Raw genomic sequence first — 23,487 nt, forward strand, 5'->3', positions numbered from 1 at the left:
GCAAAAGAAATCTACCAATACCTTAAAGAGGTAATACATTATGATAAAATCAGTTTTATTCCAGCAATGTAAGGTTGGCTGAACATTCAGAAAACTAATGTACAGTAACTCGCCATATTAAAAAAGGAAAAACATATTATTACCTCAATATATAGTGAAATTTAATTGCAATTCATAATAAATATTCTTTTAATTAATAATCATTACAAATAATCAGTCTGATAAAGATGCCTAGCAAAAGAAACATTAAACTTATGGGTGAAATACTAAAACTTTGCCTTTGGACTGGGAATGAAATTAAGACGATCACTCTCACCATATCTAACATTTCACGGCAAATTTAAGCCAGTGCAGGATGCCAAGAAAAATAAAATGCATAAAAGACTGGAAAGTAATAAACCTACCATAGACATAAGCATGACAATATTATTTTACTGTTGTTCAATTATAGTTGTCCCCATTTTTCCCCCATTGCTCTCCCCTGCCCACTGCCCCTCCCACATTCAATTGTCCCCTTGTTGTCCTTGTCCATGAGTCCTTTATACATAAAATTCCAAAGAATGTACAAATAAAATCGTAAATAAGGGAGGTTAACAAACATGCTACCTACAAGGTCAATATATACAAATTAACTAGATTTTTATAACCAACAATGAAATTTAAAACATCTAAAGGACACCATTTATAATAGCATCAAAAAATCATCTCTAGGCATTATGCTAAGTGGAATAGTGGGACAGAAAAACAAATACTATTACTTCACTTTTATATGTCAAATCTAAAAATACCAAACTCATAGATACAGAGAACAGATTGGTGGTTGCCAGAGGTGAGGGGTGGGACATGGGCAAAATGATGGTTGTCAAAAGGTCCAAATTCCTGTTTTAAGGTAACTAAGTCCTGGGGATACAATATATAGCACTTGGTGACCATAGTTAACAATACTATACTGTCTTGGAAAGTTGCTGTGACAGTTAAATCTTAGAAGTTCTCACAAGAAAAAAAATGTATAGCTCTGTGAGGGGATGAATGTTAACTAAACTTATCACGGTAATTACTTTGCAATATATACATACATAAACCATTCTTTGTACAGCTTAAACCAAACAGTGTTATATGTCAATTACATCTAAATAAAACTGAAAAAATCAAGTATCTAGAAATAAATCTAAAAGAAAAGACATATGTGACTTCAATTTAAAAAAAATCACTTGAGGTTTTAAGAGAAATTTAAGCACAGGAATATGCCACATTTATATATTGTAATATGTCCCCAAATTTCTAAATGAAATTCAAGCATGTTTTATTATTTAAATTGTTTGTTATTTGAAACTTGATGTGCTGATTCTAAAATTAGTATGGGAAATAAACTACCAAGATACTCATGAAGACTAACAATAGAGGACTTATTCCACAGGATGCCAGACTTATCAAAAAATATGGTAGAGCAAATTATATCAGCTAGACCAAGAAATCCAAATACGAGGTCCAGAAACAGACCCACATATACGTAAGGACATGATTTATAATAAAGATAGCATTGTGGAAAAAATGATCTTTTCAATAATGTAGAGACAAATATACATATGAGGTCTGCCCAGAAAGTATCGAACCATGTAATATGAAAAATAGAGGCATTTAATGAAGATACAAGGTACAAGAAACATTGTACATAGGACAACGACACCTCAGTCCCCTTCAAGGTAGGCACTTCAAGATCACACTGTGTGACCTCACACTCCCAGTCCCTCTTCCACTTTTCAAAACACTCTGCAAAATCCTTTTTTGGAATTGCCATCAGCTGCCCCATCATATTTTTCTGAATCTCATTGACAGTCTGAAATCTCTTCCCTTTTCAAAGGTGATTTTACTTTTGGGAAAATCCAGAAGTCACAGGGTGCCAAATCTGGAATTGGGGGGGCTGAGTGACCTGGGTGGTTTGATATTTTGCCAAAAACCTCTGCACGAAATATGACGTATGAGCTGGTATGTTGCTGTGATGAATCTGCTAATCACCAGCTGCCCACAGCTATGGCTGTTTTTGTAATATTGCATCTCTCAACTGATGAAGAACATTGAGGTAGTACTCCTTATTAATTGGCCTGGAGGGCTGTACTAGTGATGGATGACAACACCTTCCCAATCAAAAAACTCACTTAACATAGTCTTGATCTTGCTGTGACTTTGCTACGTCTTCTTCAGACATGGAGAACCAGGTGACTTCCATTCATCTCTGTAGACCCACCATTCACTCTGGTTATGACTATCTTGAGGAAATCTGGTTCACTGTTTAGCAACTGCAGCAGAGTGTTTCTTCTGCTCTGACAGCAAAGATGCAGAACAAATTTTGCCATGACATGTTTCATGTCCAGATCCTGTGTCAAAATCTGGACACAGTAGTATTTGGAATCCTCAGATTAGCTTCTAGCTCTTGCACTGTCTATCACTGATCTTTGTTGATTACAGCCTGTACACATTCAACACTTTCAGGTGTTCTGCTTGTTGCAGGCCTCCCACAACATGGATCGCTTTTGACAGATTCTCAACCATCTTTAAAGCATCTGTGCCACACTTTTATTTGCACTGCCCTCATTGCACTGTCCCTAAAAGCCTTCTTAACCATCTGAATAGTTTCCATGGAGGAATGATCAAGCTTATCACAGAATTTAATGCAGATTGATCGCTCTACTCACTCAGACATTTTGAATGGAACGGCCACACAGTACACATCCTCACTCAAGGGAGCCTACCACCGACTAGTACAGTGAAGTCATCGTTCATGCATGGGAATTCCAGACCACTCTACCTGGTTGCCAGATTACATTGATGTCACACAAACCATTCTCTTATATTAAGAATAGCTTTTTCTGGCCCTGGCTGGCGTGGCTCAGTGGATTGAGCGCGGGCCTGCGAACCAGAGTATCACGGTTCAATTCCCAGTCAGGGCACATGCCTGGGTTGCAGGCCAGTTCCCGGCAGGGGACGCATGAGAGGCAACCACACATTGATATTTCTCTCCCACTCTTTCTCCTTCCCTTCCCCTCTCTCGAAAAATAAATAAAGAAAATATTAAAAAAAAAAAAAAAGAATAGCTTTTTCTGGACAGACCTCATGTACACACACTATAAATACACACTGTGATAAAAAACAGCAGATCTAAAGGTCTGCTGCCAAGGTTGACCCTTGGCTGGCATTTATAAACTAGACTTGAGAAAGGTTCCCACTATTACTTTATAACAGTGGCTAACCTTGCCCAAACTGTTTCTACAAATGATATGGTCTATGCTAAACCTTTGTTTTTCTTCTGGGAATCTGGAATTTTGGTATATGCTAGGCAGAGGCTGCCTATGTGACCAGGCCCCCAATAAAAACCCTGGGTACTGAGTCTCTAATGAGATTACCTGGTTGATAACATTTCATATGTGTTGTCATTAACTTGCTGCTGGGGAATTAATCATGTCCTGTGACTCCATGGAATAGAACCCTTGGAAACTGAAGTGTTTTCCCTTGGACATTGCTCCTTGCACCTATGCCCTTTCCTGATTTTTATTTTTATCCTTTTGCTTTAATAAATCATAGTCATGAGTAAGCACATATATATGCCATGTTCTATGAGTCATCCTAGTGAATCATCAAATTCATGAAGATGGACCTGGGAACCCCCCAAACAATTATAAAGTATTATTCCTTCATGACCTAAATGTAAAGAAATAATTCTTAAGACCACAATGAGCGCTACGTATAAAGGACAGGATCAACAAATTTGATTATATATGAATAAAAATTAAGAACTTCTGTTCAGGATATAATAGAGAAAATGCAAAAGCAAGCCATGGAAGGGGCAAAGATGTCTAATAAAAGGCTTATACCCATAATGTATAAAGAACTGCTACAAATTAATATGAAAAAAACTCAACAGAAAAATGAGTAAGCCACAAACAGGCACTTCACAAAAGGTTATCAAAATGATCAATAAATATATGATAAAAAAAGAAATACAAATTAAAACTAAATGTAATGCCAGTACAAAGCCACCAGAAGACTAAAACCAAAAATACTGATAAATCCAAATGTTGGGGAAAATATGGAGCAATGGGAACTGTCATACACTGCTGGTGAAAGTATAAATTAACATAAACACTATGGGTAACTGTTTGGCAGCAGCTCAAAAAGAGACACATATATATAATGTTTGACCCAGCTATTACACAGCCGTGAATGAACAAATTTATAGCTACAAGTCACACAACAGATTAGCCTTACAATGTTGAGTGAAAGAAAGAAGCTTTATACAAAAGAATACAATATGTTTAAAGTTAAAGCGTGAGTACAACTAGAGAATTTAGGGATGTATGCTTGGATAATAGAACTGAAAAAACAAAACAAGCCAGGAGAAGGGTTATTTTGTGTGTGTCTACACAAGTGTGTGTATGCAAACAATAATTGAGAGGGGCACAGGTGGACCTTCAGTGGTACTGGGAATCTCCTACTTCTTGATTTCAGTAGTGGTAACATAGACATTCACTTTGGGGGAAATTGTAAAGCTGCATCTTTTGTTTAACATTATAAATTTTCTATGTCTGTTTTTAAGAGGTTAAAAAATGAAGCAATATATGTAGAACACCAAATATAGTGCCTAACAAATATTAGGAACTCAAGTATTTTCATTCATTCAAATATACCTAATATTCAGAAATATACTTTATACATATATATAAAAATAATAGGTATGATAGACAGCATATGTGATTTATTTTTATTGAGGCGAAATTCATATAACATAAAATTTTAGCCTGTACACTCCACTGGCATTTAGCACATACACATTGTTGTGTAACCATACCCTCTACGTAGTTTTAAAAAGTGATTATTTTTAAAAGCTTTACTAATATGTTCCTTCAAACTGATGCCCTTGAATGATAAAGTAAGATTCAATTACCACACATTACACTCATACACTGAAAGATAATTTAATATACTGAAGAGAAGCAAGTGTGTCCTTCCTAGGATGCAATACCATGAGAATAACTAAAACACCTAAGGCAATGGTTCAAAGTACAGATGAAGGACAGTTGCTGGCGCTGAATATTTTGTTGTCAGTCACAAGATAATAAAAGAGTATTCAAAAACATATATAACAATCTGATATAACTTTGAGAGAACAAGTACATATTCAGAGGATCTTTTTTTAAAATCCTCACCCAAGGATATATATTTGACTGAGAGAGAGAGAGGGGAACATTGCTGTGAGAGAGGGACATCAATAATAGGTTGCCTCCCGTACACACCTTGACTGGGGACCAAACCCACACCCTAGCTATGTTTTCCTGACTGGGGATTGAACCCGCAACCTTATGGTATATGGCAGGGGCCCCCACCCCCCAGGCTGTGGACCACGACTGGTCAGCAGCCTGTTAGGAACCCACTTCAAGCAAAGCTGGCCTGAGCTCCACCTCTTGTCTCTCCCACCATCCACAGCGAGGTTAGAGTAAGGCTCATCTGAGCCCTGCCCCTACATCCTATTTCCCAAACCGAACCCCCACCCCTGTCTTCCATGAAACTGGTCCATGGTGACAAAAAGGCTGGGGACCACTGGTGCCAGGGCTCAGAGGACCATTTTCTTCTTTTTTTTAAAAAATGAAAACAAAAAACATTGGTCCATGACAGATTATAAAGGTTTAAAAAAACCAGAAACTGGTCTTTCAATATAGTTAGTCTGAAAAAGCAGTGAACTAATATAAATAAGCACTTTGACCCTACTGATGATGATTTAAAGAATTTTAAAAGTAGAAGAAACCTTGGAGAAAATCCTAAGAAGATGGAGGGAGTAGAAAGTACCAGGAACCTAAACAACTGTACTGGCAGAATCTGTCTGACACAATTATTTTGGAACTCTGGAGGCTATAAAGGCTGGCAAATTCCAGCCAACTGGAAGACTTGCATGGTAAACTGAGGTTAATTTCAGTCAATTTCAACTCTTACACAATAACAACTATTCATCTCCCTTCCCCCAAGATAGACAGCTGTGCATATGTTCCAGGAAAGAACCCTATACTTCATTTATCAGGTATATGTTCATTGATTGTTGCTTGTGATCACAGAGGTGCAAAACAAAAATGTATGAAGCCATTGTTCCTACAGGAAGGAAACCCCATTGTTGCAAGCCCCTGTCCTCTACCTGAAGTGACTTTCAGGGAGATTTTAAGGGCCAGTACCCATTCCTTAACCCCTTTATTTTTTGTTTCTCATTTCTGGGGATCCAGACATTAAAAAACAACTGCATATATGGGAATATTAGAAAGTGACCACACAAGTTCAGGAAAAGGCTGAGGAAGACCTTAAGCATGTATTTAAGGATGACTTCGGCAAGAAATAGCCCACGACAGTAAAAAAACTAAAACAATAACAAAAACCATTAAACCCCAGTTAAAGTAGAGAATCTCAATTACAGAACTACCACAGTATTAGATTCATATGTCTAGTTTGTTTTTTTTAAATCACAATGCAAACAAACAGAAAAGTATAGGTCATTTAAAGGAAAAAAAAACAGAAACCGTTCCTGAAATATACCTAATGGCAAATATTCTAGAAAAAAACTCATAAATTGACTGGCTCACAGATAAAGAACTAAAGGAAGATGTAGAGAAAGTAAAAAAATATAAAAAAATAGATGAAAATATCAATAGAAATAGAAAATCTGAAAAGAAACCAAAGACAAATTCTGCAACTGAAATTTCACTATAGGTATGCAAAAGTAGATTTGAACTGGTAAAAGAAAGGGTTAGCAAACTTGAAGATAATGGATAGTCTAGAGTTTGAGGAAAAGAAAAGAATCAGAGAAAAGTGAACAGAGCCCTAAGTGATCTTTTGGGACATCAGAGAGTAGACCTACATATACATTGTGGGAGCCCCAGGAGAAGAGAGAGAGAAAAGGGCAGAGAGAGTATTTGGCCAAAAACTTCCCATTTTGATGAAAGACATAAATATAAATATCCAAGATGCTCAAAGAATTCCAAATAAGATGACCTAAAAACAACACACACCAAGACACATTGCTGAACTTTCAGAAGAGAGAATACTGAGAGTAGCAAGAGATTAGAAAAATCATCATATATAAGAGATCCTCAATAAGATGATTAGATTTCTCATCAGGAAATTTAGAGGCCAGAAGCAGTGGGGCCAATGTATTCAAAGTGCTAACCGCCCCTCCCAACCCTGTCAACCAAGAATCCTATACCCAACAAAACTGTTTTTCAAAAGTGAGGGAGAGGTTCCAGCCAAGATGGAGGTGTAGGTATAAACCTTTTGTTTCTTCACACAACCAAAAGGAGGATAACAACCAATCTAAAATCAATAAACAACCAAAATCACCACAAAATCAAACTGCATGGAACTCCAACAACCACCAAGGAATTAAAGAAAAAAATTAACCAGAACAACCAGACCAGTAAGGCGAACCGTGAGGACAGACTCAAAAAAACCATCGGTAAGGTGGCCAGGGGGTGGGGCTGATTGCTGAGATCGGCAGAGCTTCGTGACAGGGACTGACTTAAGGGGAAAACTGAGACTCAGAGCTAACTCTGGGCTAAGGCTGGGATTGCCCTGGTGAGAGATACTTCCAGACTGACATGAGAGTTTGTTGGAAAGTGTGCCAGAGATGAGCAGGCAAGCTGCATTGTTACCTCTCTGGTCCCTTCCACACAGGCAGCGCAGCAAAGAGGGCTACCCTGCCTGGGTGAATACCTAAGGCCCTGTCCCCTTACAATCTATCAGCTGCACCAAGACAAAGAAACATGGCTCAAATGAAAGAACACAGCATAACCTCAGAAAGAGAACTAAGTGATGAGGAGATCACCAACCTATCTGATGGAGAATTTAAAGCCCTGGTAATCAAAATGCTCACAGAACTGATTGAGCTTGGTCAAAAAATGAAAGAACGAATGAAGGATACCCAAAGTGAAATAAAGCAAAATATTCAGGGAACCAACAGTGACAAGAAAAAAAAACAGGATTCAAAGAAACAATTTGGAACAAAAGGAAGAAATAAACATCCAACTGGATCAGAACGAAGAAACAAGAATCCAAAAAAAATGAAGACAGGCCGAGGATTCTCTGGGACAACCTGAAACATTCCAATCTCCAAATTATTGGGGTGCCAGAAGGAGAACAGCAGCAAGAAATTGAAAACTTATTTGAACAAATAATGAAGGAAAATATCCCCAATCTGGCAAAGGAAATAAGACTTCTGGGAAGTCCAAGAAGCCCAGAGAGTCCCAAAGAAGTTGGACCCAAGGAGGAACACACCAAAGCACATCATCATTAAGTTACCCAAGATTAAAGACAAAGAGAAAGTCCTAAAAGCAGCAAGAGGTAAGGTGACAGGTACCTACAAAGGAGTTCTCATAAGGCTATCAGCTGACTTCTCAAAAGAAACCTTACAGGCAAGAAGGAGCTGGAAAGAAGTATTTGAAATCATGAAAAGCAAAGAACTACATTCAAGATTACTCTATCCAGCAAAGCTTTCATTCAGAATGGAAGGGCAGATAAAGTGTTTTTCAGATAAGGTCAAGTTAAAGAAGTTCATCATCACCAAGCCCTTATTACATGAAATGTTAAAGGGATTTATCTAAGAAAAAGAGTATCAAAAATACGAACAATAAGATGACAACAAACTCACAACTATCAACAAATGAACCTAAAAGAAAAAAATCAAAACAAAAACTAAGCAAACAACCAGAATAGGAACAAAACCAGAGAAAAGGACATCATACAGAGGGAGTTCAGTGGGGAGGCGGAAGGGAGGAATAGGGGGGAAAAGGTATAGAAAAGAAGTATACATAATTAGTAGGCATAAAATAGATGGGGAGATAAAAATGCTATAGGAAATAGAGGGCTCAAAGAACTTGTATGTACAACACATGGACATGAACTAACAGGCAGGGGGGAATGCTGGAGGGTTGGGGGTACAGAGTGGAGGGGGGATAAAGAGGAAAAATTGGGAAAACTGTAATAGCATAATCAATAAAAATACTTTTAAAAAGTGAGGGAGAAATTAAGACATTCATGGACAAACAAAAGCTCAGGGAGTGCATTACCACTAGCTCTGGGAAAGAAGTGCTCGACGGAGTCCTGCAAGGTAATATAAAAATACAGTAGACAGTACCAAAAGCCACATGGGGAAATAAAGATCTCAATAAAGGTAAATACAGAAGCAATTGTAAATGCTAGTATTATTTTAACAATGGTTTGCAAATGTACTTTCTGTTTTCTACATTATTTGAAAGATGTTAAAAAGTACTGATTAATTGGCTTTGATAATTTTGAAGGCATACACACACACACACACACACACACACACACACACACACACACACGCCTATCACAATAGCCTTTCCCCAAACCATTTCACAAAGCTTACAAACAGGTAAAACACATATATTCTCCAAAAACTTCCTAGAAAAATACTAAGAGATACTACTATCTTCTAATTTAACCCTAAATTACTTTTCTCTAGCTGAGCAGGCAAGGCAAACATCATCAAGGCTGATTCACTTTGTAACAAAGTATGCATAACAATAAGAAATGACTTGAGAAATACCTGAAGTAGAAGCAGCCATCTTCCTTGTCATTATCTTTTATTTTATTACAACTAAATGTTTCTGCCTGGAAAGGGAAGTAGGAGAGAAGTGGGGGGAAAAGAAATCACAAACATTTAACATAGTATATTTAGGATGGTAAGTTGTATTACCTTTACCAAATGTGAATGCAAATCACATCTGGATTTATAAACACACAGGCACATACCTATATGTATATGTCTTTACAATGTATGTAAGATACAATGAGATTAGTCACAGTGGAGACACATACCATTATTAAAGGGTATATAATAGATCTTTATGGTGGTGATACAATTTAAGGTAATAGTTGCTTGATGGGACTGATGGCATAAATTAAGAAAGCTAATTTCCTAAAGAGATAATTAAAATGAACCATGAATCCTTAAAGGCATTGTTAAATTAAAACCTTGTGATATAGTTTAAGGTTTAGTTTCCAATTTGAGATTTATTTTAAATTTGCACTGTCAAGTATGGTAGTCAATAGCTACATCTGGCTACTGAGCAGTTGAAATATGCTGGTCCATACTGAGATGTGGTATAGACATAAAACACATACCAAATTTCAAGACTTGGTAATAAGATTTAAAAAAATGTAAAATCTCAAAATAAGTTTTAAAATATTTAGTTCAGCCTTGGCTGGTGTGGCTGAGTTGGTTGGAGCATCGTCCCATAAACTGAAAGGTTGTGGGTTAGATTCTCCATGAGGGTACATATGAGAGGCAACCAATACATTTTTCTCTCTTACATCAATGTTTCTCACTCCCCCACTCTTAGGATCAATAAGCATGTCCTTATGTGAGTATACAAATAATAGTAATATAAAAAAATTTAGTTCATCCTGAAATGGTAATTTCTGATATATTAGGTTAAAACTACATTAAAATTAATTTTACTATTTCTTTTTACACTTTGTATTTTATTTTATTTATTCTCACCCAGGGACAATTTTTCATTGCTTTTAGAAAGAAAGGAGGGAGGGCGGAGGAGAGAGAGAGAGAGAGAAACATGGATGTGAAAAAGAAACATCAATTGGTAGCCTTCTCCTACATGCCTAGACTAGGGACTGAACCTGCAAGCTGGGTATGTGCCCTGACTGGGAAATGAACCCGTGAAGTTTTGGTCTATGGGATAACATTCCAACCAACTTAGCCAAGTGGACCAGCTCTTTTCTACACCTTAATTTGGCTACTAGGAAATTTCAAATACGTGTGCTTTATATTTTTATTGGACTATGCTGCTTTAGACCCTCAAATTGTTCTCACCACTCTATTCCCTTTCTCTAACATGTAATTCTATTAATCACATCTCTCTACTATCTCATTTTGTACATGATCTCTTAGTTACATTTAGTGCTTTTTGCTTTGTGCCCCTGTCCTTTAGACAAGTTTATAGTATAAAGTATCTTAAAATTTAGGAAATATTACAATGTAGGCTGTCAATAGCATCAACACAATTTTGAAACATACTTTGATGTATTTTTTAAATCCCAAGTAATGGAGTAGGTTAATTTCTAGTTCTTCAGTATATACACATTACATTTTTTTAAGTTAAATTTAAGAGCTATTTTTAACTTCTAAAATGCTTTCCAGGACTTACGTTTGCTGATGGTCGGTTCCCATTATTAGAGAGCTTCCACATTTTCATGGAAATACGTGCTGGATTAATATTTTTAATGATACTATCATCTTCAGAAATAACAGTAATCATAAAATCTGTCAGGGTAGACATTAAAAAATTATTTTCTTTATAGTTCAATTAATAGATTTGGCTAAATAATTGCATAACAGTTCCTCAAATAATATCATTTGGTTCAGCACTGCCTATATATTATAATGTTGATAAGACATCCAGGAACTTAACTCTTGTTCTTATTTATATAAATTAGCCTACAGTAAATATGGTTTTTGTTATATGTCATTTCTCTTAAAGCTGCAGAACCTAATGATGATGTTAAGTGAAGGCTTACCACACAGGCATACCTTGGAGATACTGCAGGTTTGGTTCCAGACCACCATAATAAAGCAAGTTACCACACATTTTTTGGTTTCCTGGGCATATAAAAGTTATTTCTGTACTGTACTCTATTAAGGGTGTAATAGCATTATGTCTAAAAAAAAATGTATATAATTTTAATTAGCCTGTTGAAAAATGGTGCCCAGAGACCTGCTTAACACAGGTTGCCAGAAACCTTTAATTTGGAAAAAAGTAGTATTTGAGAGACTCAGTAAAATAACATATGTTTGTATGTCAAAGTATACAACTTGTTTAAATGTTAATAAAATTCCGATGAAGAAAATAACAATATTCTATAACCAGCATTCTCTAACAATTTGTCTATAAAACTTGCTAATCATGACGGACAACGCTGGTGCTAAATCTTTCCCAGAAACCATACATACATCTTTGTTATTAATAGTTTCTTGTCTCATTTTCATAGTTTTGTCATGCTGTAAATTCTATCATGCAAGACCAAAAAAACTATCATGTAGATACTCAGCAACCTAGATTTCGGGCAACTGGTCATAAATCCATACATATGCTTTATGTATTCCAAGAATACAGTGTTTCTTTTCTCTTATGATTTTCAACAGCATACAGTAGTTAACTATTATTACACATAATACTTAAGTTTATCATCTGCAACATTCATTTGGCATCTGTTACAGTTTTTTAATCACAGGAAATAGGACTTATCTCCCCAAATAAACTTCAAATACTTGAATATAAAAGCCATATGTATATATATGGGGTTCAGCACAAATAACACCTTTTTATTGCAAAACCATTTATTACACAATCATAAGCATGTAATTCTGTAACGTAACAATATCAAACTCAAGCCCACCATATGTATGACATTTTAGGTGAAATGTTCAAATTAAAACTACAGATTATTACACCCATATTATTACTCTACCAACCACACTCAAGCAGGTATTACTTCTGCCAGACCCTATATGTACTGTAATTATTAAAAATTGTTAATTTTTGAATCTAAACTTTTTAGTCTGCTTATTTTAACTACATATATCTATGTATAAGAACTCGTCCCTTCAAGAAAACAGAAGTATTCAAGAAAATTACCTGTACAAAGCAAATAACATTACCTATTGAATTGGCACCTGCTACACTACACTGAAATTATTTGCTTATTTGATTATCTTCTATTGCGTTGGCCAAAAAGTTTGTTTAGTTTTTCTAAACAATGGTTCTAGTAGTGCTTAGTTGTCTTTAACTTCATGAGAAACAATTTTGTTAGATTCTATTATGATAGCTGTCATGTCAGTGTGCATTTTTAAAAAAACTTACCAAAACTGGTGAATTTCTGTGCAGCCATTTTAATATTGGAGATGGAAGAAGATATTCAAGATTTTCAATGTATTATGCTTTACTGTCTCAAAAAAAGGGAAAAATGCAACCGAAATGCAAAAAAAAAATTTGTGCAGTGTACAGAGAAGGTACTGTGACTGATCGAATGTGTCAAAAGTGGTTTGCAAAGTTTCTTGGTTCTACTGATATTTTGGCCAAATAATTCTTTGCTATGGGGCTGCCTTATGCTTGGAAGATGTTTAACAGCACCCCTGGCCTCTTTCCACTAGAAGTCAATAGTGGGAGATACCCAACATACTTGAAATATCCAAATCAATAAAGTTATTAGTCAAAATGAAAAATGCATCTTTTATTTTATGGAAAAATGTAACAAGACTCTTTGGCCAACCTCATACATTAACTGAACTCAGTTGCAGTAATGTGTGTAGACATAGCACATATCTAGTAAATCCTGGTTATTCTGAAATATCTTTCATCATAAATTCTGATGTGATGTATTTCCATACAAATTCAGTCAATCCTGCTTCTATTTTGTTTAAAATAACATTGCAATACATGTAGTAGATAGAGACTCCACAGTTCCCCCCCATGTAGCAGTTCGTATTTCTTTTGCAAAATGAATTACTTTAGGGTATCAGTTTATGTATGAACTTTCAGTTCATTTTATACCATTAAAGGAATGTAGGCTAAAAGGGTGAGAGAAGATATAGCTAAGTCAAATTTACTTTCCTTGTCATTTAAAAGGTTATTACATACTTGATTTTTTAAAATCATGCTAAACATCTAAAATAAATAATTTATTCCACTAATATAAAACGCAAATTATCATTACAATTTTTTTTAAAACTGTGAATTACTCACCAGTGAAAGTACCCCCTGCCAAAAAGGAAGCATCTTTGTCATATTTAACATTGAGACGAATGGGTTTTTCAGGGTCTGGAAGAATCATTAACTTAATTACAGGTCCTTCGATGGTACTTTTGTTATAGATGGCTTTCACTTGAATAGTATGTTCTCCTCTAACAAGAAAAAATGGGGGGTTGGGGAAGGGTTCAAATTGCATTAGTTATAATTTAAAAATTCTGAGAATTTATACAAAGTTTAACTCATTTAGGAACTACTCTTGCCCGTTCTATTACCTGCCTAACACTAAATAGAAGGCTAGTTAGCTCTTAACTTCAGCTAAGTTATTAGGAAAACCAATCTCTATAATACTATTAAACTCTCGGTTCTTACCTAGGGGCATAAACACTGAATACTCCCAAATTAGCCCTGCCCCTTTCATCTGTTTTATGCTGTTGGTTTGAAGGAGTGAGCTAAAAATAAAACAAAATAAAACGGTAATTAGAAAATTCTAGAGATCAAATTCTTTTCCTCTATTACCATTTAAACACTTATTGTTGCACACACTTCTGACACCTACAATTTTTCTAATTTCACAAACTCCGTACATTCCAAAACCGGGGTTCTGCAGCATGGCATGGGAGAAATGAATATAAATACACACACACACACACACACATGCAAGGCATTGTAATACTATGCCCACTGTTACTCCACCTTTCTCTTTGTTTACTCAAATGTGCTCCTAAGTCTTTGTTGCAATACTACCTTCATTAGTGATAACCATGTTTTCACTTTCAAGTGATTAAGAATCAGTAGCTACATTTCCTAATCACTGATTATAAAAGACTCAGCATTTTACAAATGCTTCTCTAGAAACTAGAATCACACTCTTACTTGGCATAGAAGAAGAATCAGTTTAACTCTTCTAGAAACAAACATTAAGAACACTAGTGAATTTGCCCTGGCTGGTGTGGCTCAACTGGTTGGGGAGTGGTCCTGTAACCCAAAACGTCACAGGTTTGACTCCCGGTCATGGCACATGTCTAGGTTGTGGGTTTATTTCCTGGTCAGGGAGCACAGGAGAGGCAAGTGATCGATGTTTCTCTTCCTCTCTCTCTCCCCCTTCCTTCCCTTCTCTCTAAAATCAATAAGAATGTCCTCAGATGAGGGGAAAATAAAAATAAAAAGTGAATTTGTAAAGTGTAGTAACAGAAAAAAATCACACTTCTAAACCCTAATACTTATTTTTACTTAATATAACCAAAAAATTAGATAGCTATGGTACACGAAAAAGAAAAAGCAATAGTTGGTGAGGCAAAATTAAGGAGTAAGTGAAATGACAAAGCTCTATATTTGTATTTGTCACATTTACCCTCTGATCTACTCTCTTTCAACCCATTTTTCTCAAAGCATTCCATCTGGGTCCTAAATCCTTGTAGCTAAGCCAGAGAAGCAAATCTATTTCAGGCTGCATAACAGCAATATCATAATCCTTTTAACAGGCTTAAGATCTCTAAGCCTGACTACTTTACTATGAAAACAAGTCCATGTTTTGGACTTCCTGATGTCCAGCACTATGTTTGCCTCCAAACATTACAGGGCCATATTTGTGCTTGCCCCATACCCTAAAACAAAACCCAGGATAGGTCTAGCAGCTATGCCCAGGCCCTTGTAGGTAACTCACAAGCTTTTTTTTTTTTTTGCTTTCTCCAGCTTGCAAGTTTCCTTAATAATACCTGTTTCTTAACCCATACTGCAGGTCAATATATCTGCCCTTCAGTCATACCTTGTCAGTGTTACCTACTCATCCTAATCTGAAATCCAAACACTGGTATTAGTAAACACGAAACAGTCATAATCAAAGCACAATGTCCCATTATACTACTTGAAGATGTAAACTTTATTTCCTCAAAATATTTATGAAAAAATCTCTAGGTTGATTTAAACTAAGTAATAATAAAAATCACACAAACTATACTTAAAAGAATGTGACACCTAAAAACATTAATATTAAGAATGAAATCCACTATTTTAAGTGAAAATGATTTATTTAAAACCTACCTTCAAATTGTTAGGTTTTATGACATTTATTTTAACCTGTGGTACAGGTGCTGGGTTATCCCACTGATCACAAAGTTGAACAATGAAAGGATTCTGTAATTCTCTTCCATTAATCACTGGAATAGACTGACACAGATAAAAATACTTTAAGAAGCAATAAAACATGTCACAAACTATTTGAATACTATTTGTATACTTCTACACTGATCATAAAGTCTCAGTTCTATTCACAAATGGCTTCCTTCATCAATTATAATACTTTTAAAAGTCAATTATACTATCACTAATGATCCTCAAAGAAATTATTACTAATTTGATAAAAGGAAAAACAGCATTTGATATTACTGAAAGTTACATATCAGAATGACTTCAAAGGAAAGAGAAGCTTACATTAGGTTCCTGGATTTAGCATTGGTTATTTATAGGTTAGCTCCTCTATAAATTTTCAGACCTCTGCCATTCTACATGAAGCAATAATATACTTTCTTAGACCTTAGTTAAATAGGACTAGCCCTTAGTTAAATATTGTCTTATTTGTTCAAAACACTTCTTGCTTTCCCCCTACTTTATGTAAGGCCTGCATAATTCTGGGAATTTGCCTCCTGACCTATTAATATTGGATATATCAAAGGAAACACTGTCAAGCAAGAAACCTGTCATATACTAGTTTATCTGTTGTTGTTTTTAACTCACAAATCAAAAAGAATAATCTGAAACGAGAGACAGGTATGTAAACCTTTCCTAGATGATCTGCTCCTTCAGTAGCATAGTTTCATCTAGTACCACAGTCATAAGTGTTTATTTTCCTTTAGAAAAAAATGTAAGCTATCATACCAATAGGTGCCCTGCTATACTGTAAGTAAATGGCAGAATCTAAACATATAAAAATTAAAATTCTAAAGTTTTAGTAAAAATTCAACAAAAGTAACAGATTTGCAGAATTAGTATTTAAGACTTAACTACTTGCACAGGAAGGCATATTTAAGTTTTTATGGGTATAATGACTTGGTATCTGGTATGTGTTTTAAAACTCTGGCAAAAAAACATTTTTAAGTCACTAAGATAGAACAACGAAAAAACAATGGGCAAAAATCAGTTACTGTTTTAAATGTAGTTTCTTTTTACTACTTTGACTTTTATGCATGTTTGAAAATATCTATAACATTCAGAATTTGAATTATTACATTATTTTTTAACAAACAAGGACTCAGTGATGAATTAAATACTGAAGTATTAAGAAACATATTAATTTAGGTAGTCTTGAGAAGTTCACAGCAATACAGGCTAACATAAAAGGATATAAACATTTAAAATAAACAACTTAACCCTATATCTACAATTAGAGTAACAAGAAAGACAGCCCAGAGCAAGCAGAAGGAAGGAAATAACCAAGAGCAGAACTGAATCATACAGAGACTAAAGGAACAATTCTAAGGATCAATAAATCCAGGAGCTGGTTCTTTGAAAAGATAAACAAAATCAACAAGCCTTTAAGCAAGCTCATCAAGAAAAAAAAGAGAGAAGACCCAAATAAACACAATCAGAAATGAAAGTGGAGAGATTACAACTGATACCACAGAAATACAAAGGATTGTAAGAAATTACTAAGAAGAACTATATGCCAAAAAATTTGAAAACATAAGTAAAATGGACACATTTCTGGTAAAATGTAATCTCCCAGAACTGAATGAAGAAGCAGAAAGCCTGAAAGACCAATAACAGGTGATGAAATTGAAGCAGTAATAAAAAATTCTCAGCACAAAAGCCCTGGACTGGATGGTTTCACAGGAAAATTTTACAGAACAGTTAAGGAAGAGCTAACCTGTATCCTTCAGAGACTTTCAAAATATCCAAGAGGACGAAGACTCCCAAACTCTTTTTATGAAGCCAGGATCATCCTAATCTCAAACCAGACAAAGACACAACAAAGAAAGAAAACTACAGGCCAATATCACTGATGAACATAGATATTAAAATCCTCAACAAAATATTGGCAAACCACATCCAGCATTAAAAAGATCATACACCATGATCAAGTGGGATTCATCCCAGGGATGAAAGGATGGTACAATATTAGCAAACCAATAATCATAATATATCACATAAACAATAGGAATAAAAATCATATGTTCATACAATAGATGCAGAAAAAGCATTTGATAAGGTACAGCACCCATTTATGATAAAAACACTCAGCAAAGTGGGAGTACAGAGAGCATCCCTCAACATAATAAAGGCCATATATGAGAGACCTACAGCCAACATCATACTCAACAGGCAAAAACTAAAAGCTTTTCAACTAAGATCAAGAACAAGACAAGGATATCCACTTCGACCACTTCTATTCAAATAGTATTGGAAGTCCTACCCACAGCAATCAGGCAAAAAGAAGAAATAAAAGGCATCCAAATTGGAAAGGAGGAAATAAAATTGTCATTGAAGATGACATGATAATGTGCACAGAAAACCCTATAGACTCCACCAAAGAACTACCCAACCTAATAAGTAAATTCAGCAAACAGTGAAATACAAAGCAAATATTGAGAAATCAAAGGCATTCTTGTACACCAACAATGAAGTATCAGAAACAGAAATCAGGGGAAAAAAATCACATTTGCTGTAACAATAAAAGAAAAGTACCTAGGACTAAATCCAACCAAGGAAGTAAAGTTCTTTACTCAGAAAACTACACAACACTGAAGAAGGAAATTAAGGAAAACACAAATAAATAGAAGCATATACCATGTTCATGGACTGGAAGAATTAACATTGTCAAAATGTCCATACTACCCAAAGCAATTAATAGATTCAACCCAATCCCTATCAAAATACCAATGACATATTTCACAGATATGGAACAAACATTTCAAAAATTTATATGGAACCATAAATAACCTCAAATAGCTGCAGCAATTTTGAGAAAGAGGAACAAAGTAGGAGGGATCACCATGTCTGACATCAAACTATATTATAAGGTCACTGTAATCAAACAATCTTATACTGGCAGAAGAACAAACACAGATCAATGGAACAGATTAGAAAGCTCAGAAATAAATCAAAGTATCTATGGTCAATTAATATTCAACAAAGGGGGTGGAGCATAAAATGAAGTAAAAATAGCCTCTTCAATAAATGGTGCTGGGAGAGCTGGACAGCCAATGCAAAGAAATGAAAATGGACCACCAACTTATACCATACACCAAAATAAATTCAAGATGGATAAAATACTTAAATATAAGCCATGATACCATAAAAGTCCCAGAGGAAAACATAGGCAGGGAAATCTCAGATATTCCACACAGCAATATTTTCACTGGTATGTCACCTAGAGCAAGGAACATAAAGAAAAGAACAAATGGGACTTCATCAATATAAAAAAGCTTCTGCGTGGCTAAAGAAAACATTAGCAAAATGAAAAGGGAACCAATGGTATGGGAAATATATTTGCCAATGATAACCTCAGACAAGGGTTTGATCTCCAAAATAGAACTCACACAACTCCACTCCAGGAAGACAAACAACCCAATTAAAAAATGGGCAAAGGACCTGAACAGACACTTCTCCAAGGAGGACATACAGAGGGCCCAGAGACACACGAAAAGATGCTCAGCATCACTAGCCATCAGAAAGATGCAAATTAAAACCACAATGAGATATCACTGCACACAAGCCAGAATGACCATCATAAATCAACAAACAAGTGTTAGGATATGGAGAAAAGGGAACCCTAGTGCACTGCTGGTGGGAATGCAGACTGGTGCAGCCACTGTGTAAAATGGTATGGAATTTCCTCAAAAAACTAAAAATGAAGCTGCCTTTTGACCTGGCAATTCCACTGCTGTATTTTAGCTTAAGAACCCTGAAACACCAATTCAAAAGAACCTATGCATCCCAATGTTCATAGCAGCACAATTTACAATAGCCAAGAGCTGGAAGCAGCCTAGGTGCCTATCAGTAAATGGGTGGATAAACTGTGGTACATTTACACAATGAAATACTACGCAGCAGAAAAAAAAGGAGCTCCTACCCTTTGACAGCATGGATGGAACTGGAAAGCATTATGTTAAGTGAAGGAAGCCAGGCGATGAAAGACAAATATGATCTCACCTATAAGTGGAACCTAATCAATAAAACAAACAAGCAAGCAAAATATAACCAGAGGTATTGAAATTAAAAACTGACAGTAAGCAGAGGGGAGGGGCAAGGGAAATAATGGGGGAAAGATGGGAAAGGGTTGTCAAAGAACATGTACAAAGGACCCATGGACAAAGATAAAGGGGCAGGGTAGGACTGAGAATGGAAGGTGGGGGTGGCTGGGACAGGGGAAAGTGGTGGTGGTAAAATGGAGTCAACAGTATTAGAACATTAATAAAAATGATTAAAATTTTTAAAAAAGAATCATTACTTTGTCCTTTTATTATTGTTACTGTTATTTGTTGTTACTTCAAAAACAAAATGTATCTATTTTGATCCACTTACAAGCTGAAAAAAATAAGCCAGGTTATATTCTTTCTATCAAGTAGAAAGGTTACTTACCTCCTTTACTTCTGGCCAGTCTACAAGGAGAAGTTTAGCTGGTGGCCCAGAAATTAGCTGCACTCGAATAAAGTCAGAAAACTCACGCCAAGTAAAACAAAGATCCTTATTTCCAGGAGGACCTGGCATAAATCTGATGCCTCTTACACTTATACTCTGTGAATTTTCCTAGTAAGGAAAACAAGTACATTGAGAAAAGATAGGGAGATGTGTTTCTGGGTAAAACAACAGCAAATAACTTGCACATACATCAATATTGGCATACCATGAATTCTATCTCCTTCACCAGAGAAACTGAATTTATTTGTAAGGAAGAGATGTAAAAAAATCTATGTCCTTTTACCTTACTGTTTCTAATTTCCCTCGTATCTGTACTTAACTGTCTCCTTTTTAAAAAAAATATGTATTTTATTGACTATCCTACTAGTAGTTCCATTTCTGCCCCATTTATTTCCCTCCACCTTGTACAAACCCCTCCCACCCGCATTCCCACCTTTAGTTCATGTCCATGGGTCATATGTATAGATTCTTATTAACTGTTTCCTTTCTGTTTCCACATAGCAAAGAAAATGCTTGCTCAATACCCTTTTGCACTTGCTCTTTTCAGTCCCTTGTAACGTTCTTTACCAGATATCTACACAGCTTTTCTTTCGGTTTCTGCATACAGCATATCTTATTCAGAGGGGTTTTCACTGACTACTCTATATAATGGCACTCTATGCCCTTACCATGCTTTGTTTTTCTTGTCACTCACATTTCACCTATTGCATGCTCTCCACACTACAAGGCAATCTCTAATAAGGCAGGGACTTTGATTTGAAACTGCTGAATCTCTGGTACTTAGAATACTCAACACATATTAATGGGAATTAATAAAACAAGGTTGTAATTTTTGGATGTGACTGAATATAAATGAATTCCATACTGGCATAAGCACTGTAATATCTGCATTTTAATACTGACCTTCAATGATTTCATCATCTTAAATTTCCACTAAGGACAAATTCAACAGATTTAAAAAATCAATATTAAAATTTTATGTTTTCTGTTTAGAAACAACTGTTTGTAGAATATTTTCTGTAAGAAGACATTTCAAAATAATCAACATTAATCTCTCTAAACCCCAATGAGTGCAGACAGTGGGAATTTTTCAATATTTGAAAAACAATTAAATATTTATTAGTAAAACATATTGAAAGTTCAAAAATATGTAAAGTTAACATAGAATTTCACATTCAATAGTGAAGCACCAAAAGCCCTTTTGAAGAAGTAATTTCTTTGTCATGTTGGAAGTTATTCTGATTTTAATTCAAATCTTAAAAGTGAAATCTGTATACACCTTTACAAATTATACATAAGTACAGATAGAATTAAACATAAAATTCTTAAAGGCACTCTCTAAGGTCTAATGTTGAAATTATCAAAGGAATGTACTTCAGAATAGTCGTAATTTTATGTAGATGGAGAAATAAGAATGATTTTAAGAAACGATGACATGAAAACTACTTTTTATTTAAAAAAATAAAAAGCTCTTTTATCTTTTCAGAGACTGGGGGTAGACTATGCTGTCTCAAAGTGAGTCAATACAGTATATTAGGTGTAAAATGACACAGGAAGAAAGTCTACTTGGCTAGTGAATATTGAACTATGGGAAGAGAAAGATGTGAGATAATGCTGTCGTTAAATACTACTAAGTATTGTAGGCTATACTAAAGTGATAGAGTCTAACTTTATAAAGAGAAATGCTGATAGGTCTGATAGATGACATAAGACGAAAACTGAAAACACACAATGAATTTGATCAAGTAGAATAGGGCAGAAAAAACGTGCTGAGTGGGGCCTGCCTGGGAATGTGAAAACAGGCAATACATACAACCCTTCCAAGGAGTTATACTATAAAAAAAGAGAAATAGGGTAGTAGACTGACAGGGATTCAGAGCCAAAGAAAGTTTCGGGGTGGGTGTTTTTTTGGGGGGGTTGAGTGTTTTTTTTTTAAAGATTTTATTTATTTTTAGAGAGAGGGGAAGGGAAGGACAAAGAGAGGGAGAGATATTTCAATGTGTGGTTGCCTCTCATGTGGCCCCTACTAAGGGACCTGGCCTGCAACCCAGGCATGTGCCCTGACTGGGAATTGAACCAGTGACCCTTTGGTTTGCAAGCTGGCATTCAATCCACTGAGCCACACCAGCCAGGGTGGGGGTGGGGGTGTTTTTTAAGATGAGAGATATAGCATGTTTATATGCTGATGGGTGTCTAATACAACTAAAAATGCAGAAAAATAGATTACAATTTAGAACCAGTTAGTGAAAGAATATGGAAGTCTGTGTGTAAAGTGGTAGGAAACAGGTGGTTCATTCATAAAAGTAGGAGCACAGTATCTTATTTCATTTATACACATGGAAAAGCTGGATAATTGAACAACCTGAATATCAAAGAGCAGACCTTGTCTTTGTACAGTGAACAAAACATTATTAAAAGTTCTTCAGCAATGCTAAGATTTGGTGAAAGTGGTGTTCTGAAGACTTAAAAATAATAGCACAACAGATTAGTGGAAATAGAAACTAAGTTAGGAAGGCAACAAGGAAGCTATTCTTGTGATTATTCTGTCAGGTAAAAACTATAATGGAGGCTCTAAAAGGAAGAGTTTTATTTTTATTTTTTAATAGAAAGCTAGTTTATTTTTTAAAAGATTTTTATTTATTTACTTTTAGAGGAGAAGGGAGGGAGAAAGAGGAGGGAAACATCAATGTGTGGTTGCCTCTCACATGCCCCCTACTAGGGACCTGGCCTGCAATGCAGACATGTGCCTTGACTGGAAATAAACCGATGACCCTTTGGTTCACAGGCTGGAAAAAGAGTTTTATAAAAGGATTAAATGCTCTACATGATTTTAGCTTTATTTTGGCCTAAGAGTTCCTCCTCTTTCACCTACTTTGGCCTGGCAAATTTCTTGAAGAGCGAACTCCCATCATCACTGCCCAAAAACTGTCTTTGATCTCTCCAAATAGAATATATCTATTTGTCTGCTTGTTTTAAACTAAAATAATTGCACCAAAATTCTTATTTTTCAAACTAATCTCAATATCTACACAGT

The 23,487-nt window shown here is 35.5% G+C and overlaps 1 protein-coding gene across 1 annotated transcript in view; it reads right to left on the reverse strand.

Annotated features, from left to right (window-relative positions):
• SMCHD1 (structural maintenance of chromosomes flexible hinge domain containing 1) overlaps positions 1 to 23,487 on the reverse strand; it is a 152,596-nt gene that overhangs the window by 45,086 nt on the left and 84,023 nt on the right. The window contains exons 29-34 of the mRNA XM_053664170.1: positions 20,394 to 20,561; positions 15,858 to 15,983; positions 14,187 to 14,266; positions 13,812 to 13,969; positions 11,217 to 11,332; positions 9,599 to 9,663 (exon numbers count right to left, since the gene is read on the reverse strand). Of these exons, the coding sequence (XP_053520145.1) occupies positions 9,599 to 9,663; positions 11,217 to 11,332; positions 13,812 to 13,969; positions 14,187 to 14,266; positions 15,858 to 15,983; positions 20,394 to 20,561 (713 nt within the window). The remainder of the gene's footprint in view (positions 1 to 9,598; positions 9,664 to 11,216; positions 11,333 to 13,811; positions 13,970 to 14,186; positions 14,267 to 15,857; positions 15,984 to 20,393; positions 20,562 to 23,487) is intronic.

Source organism: Artibeus jamaicensis, unplaced genomic scaffold, assembly GCF_021234435.1.
Source record: "Artibeus jamaicensis isolate MK-2021 breed Jamaican fruit bat unplaced genomic scaffold, CSHL_Jam_final contig_354, whole genome shotgun sequence".
Lineage (NCBI taxonomy): Eukaryota > Metazoa > Chordata > Mammalia > Chiroptera > Phyllostomidae > Artibeus > Artibeus jamaicensis.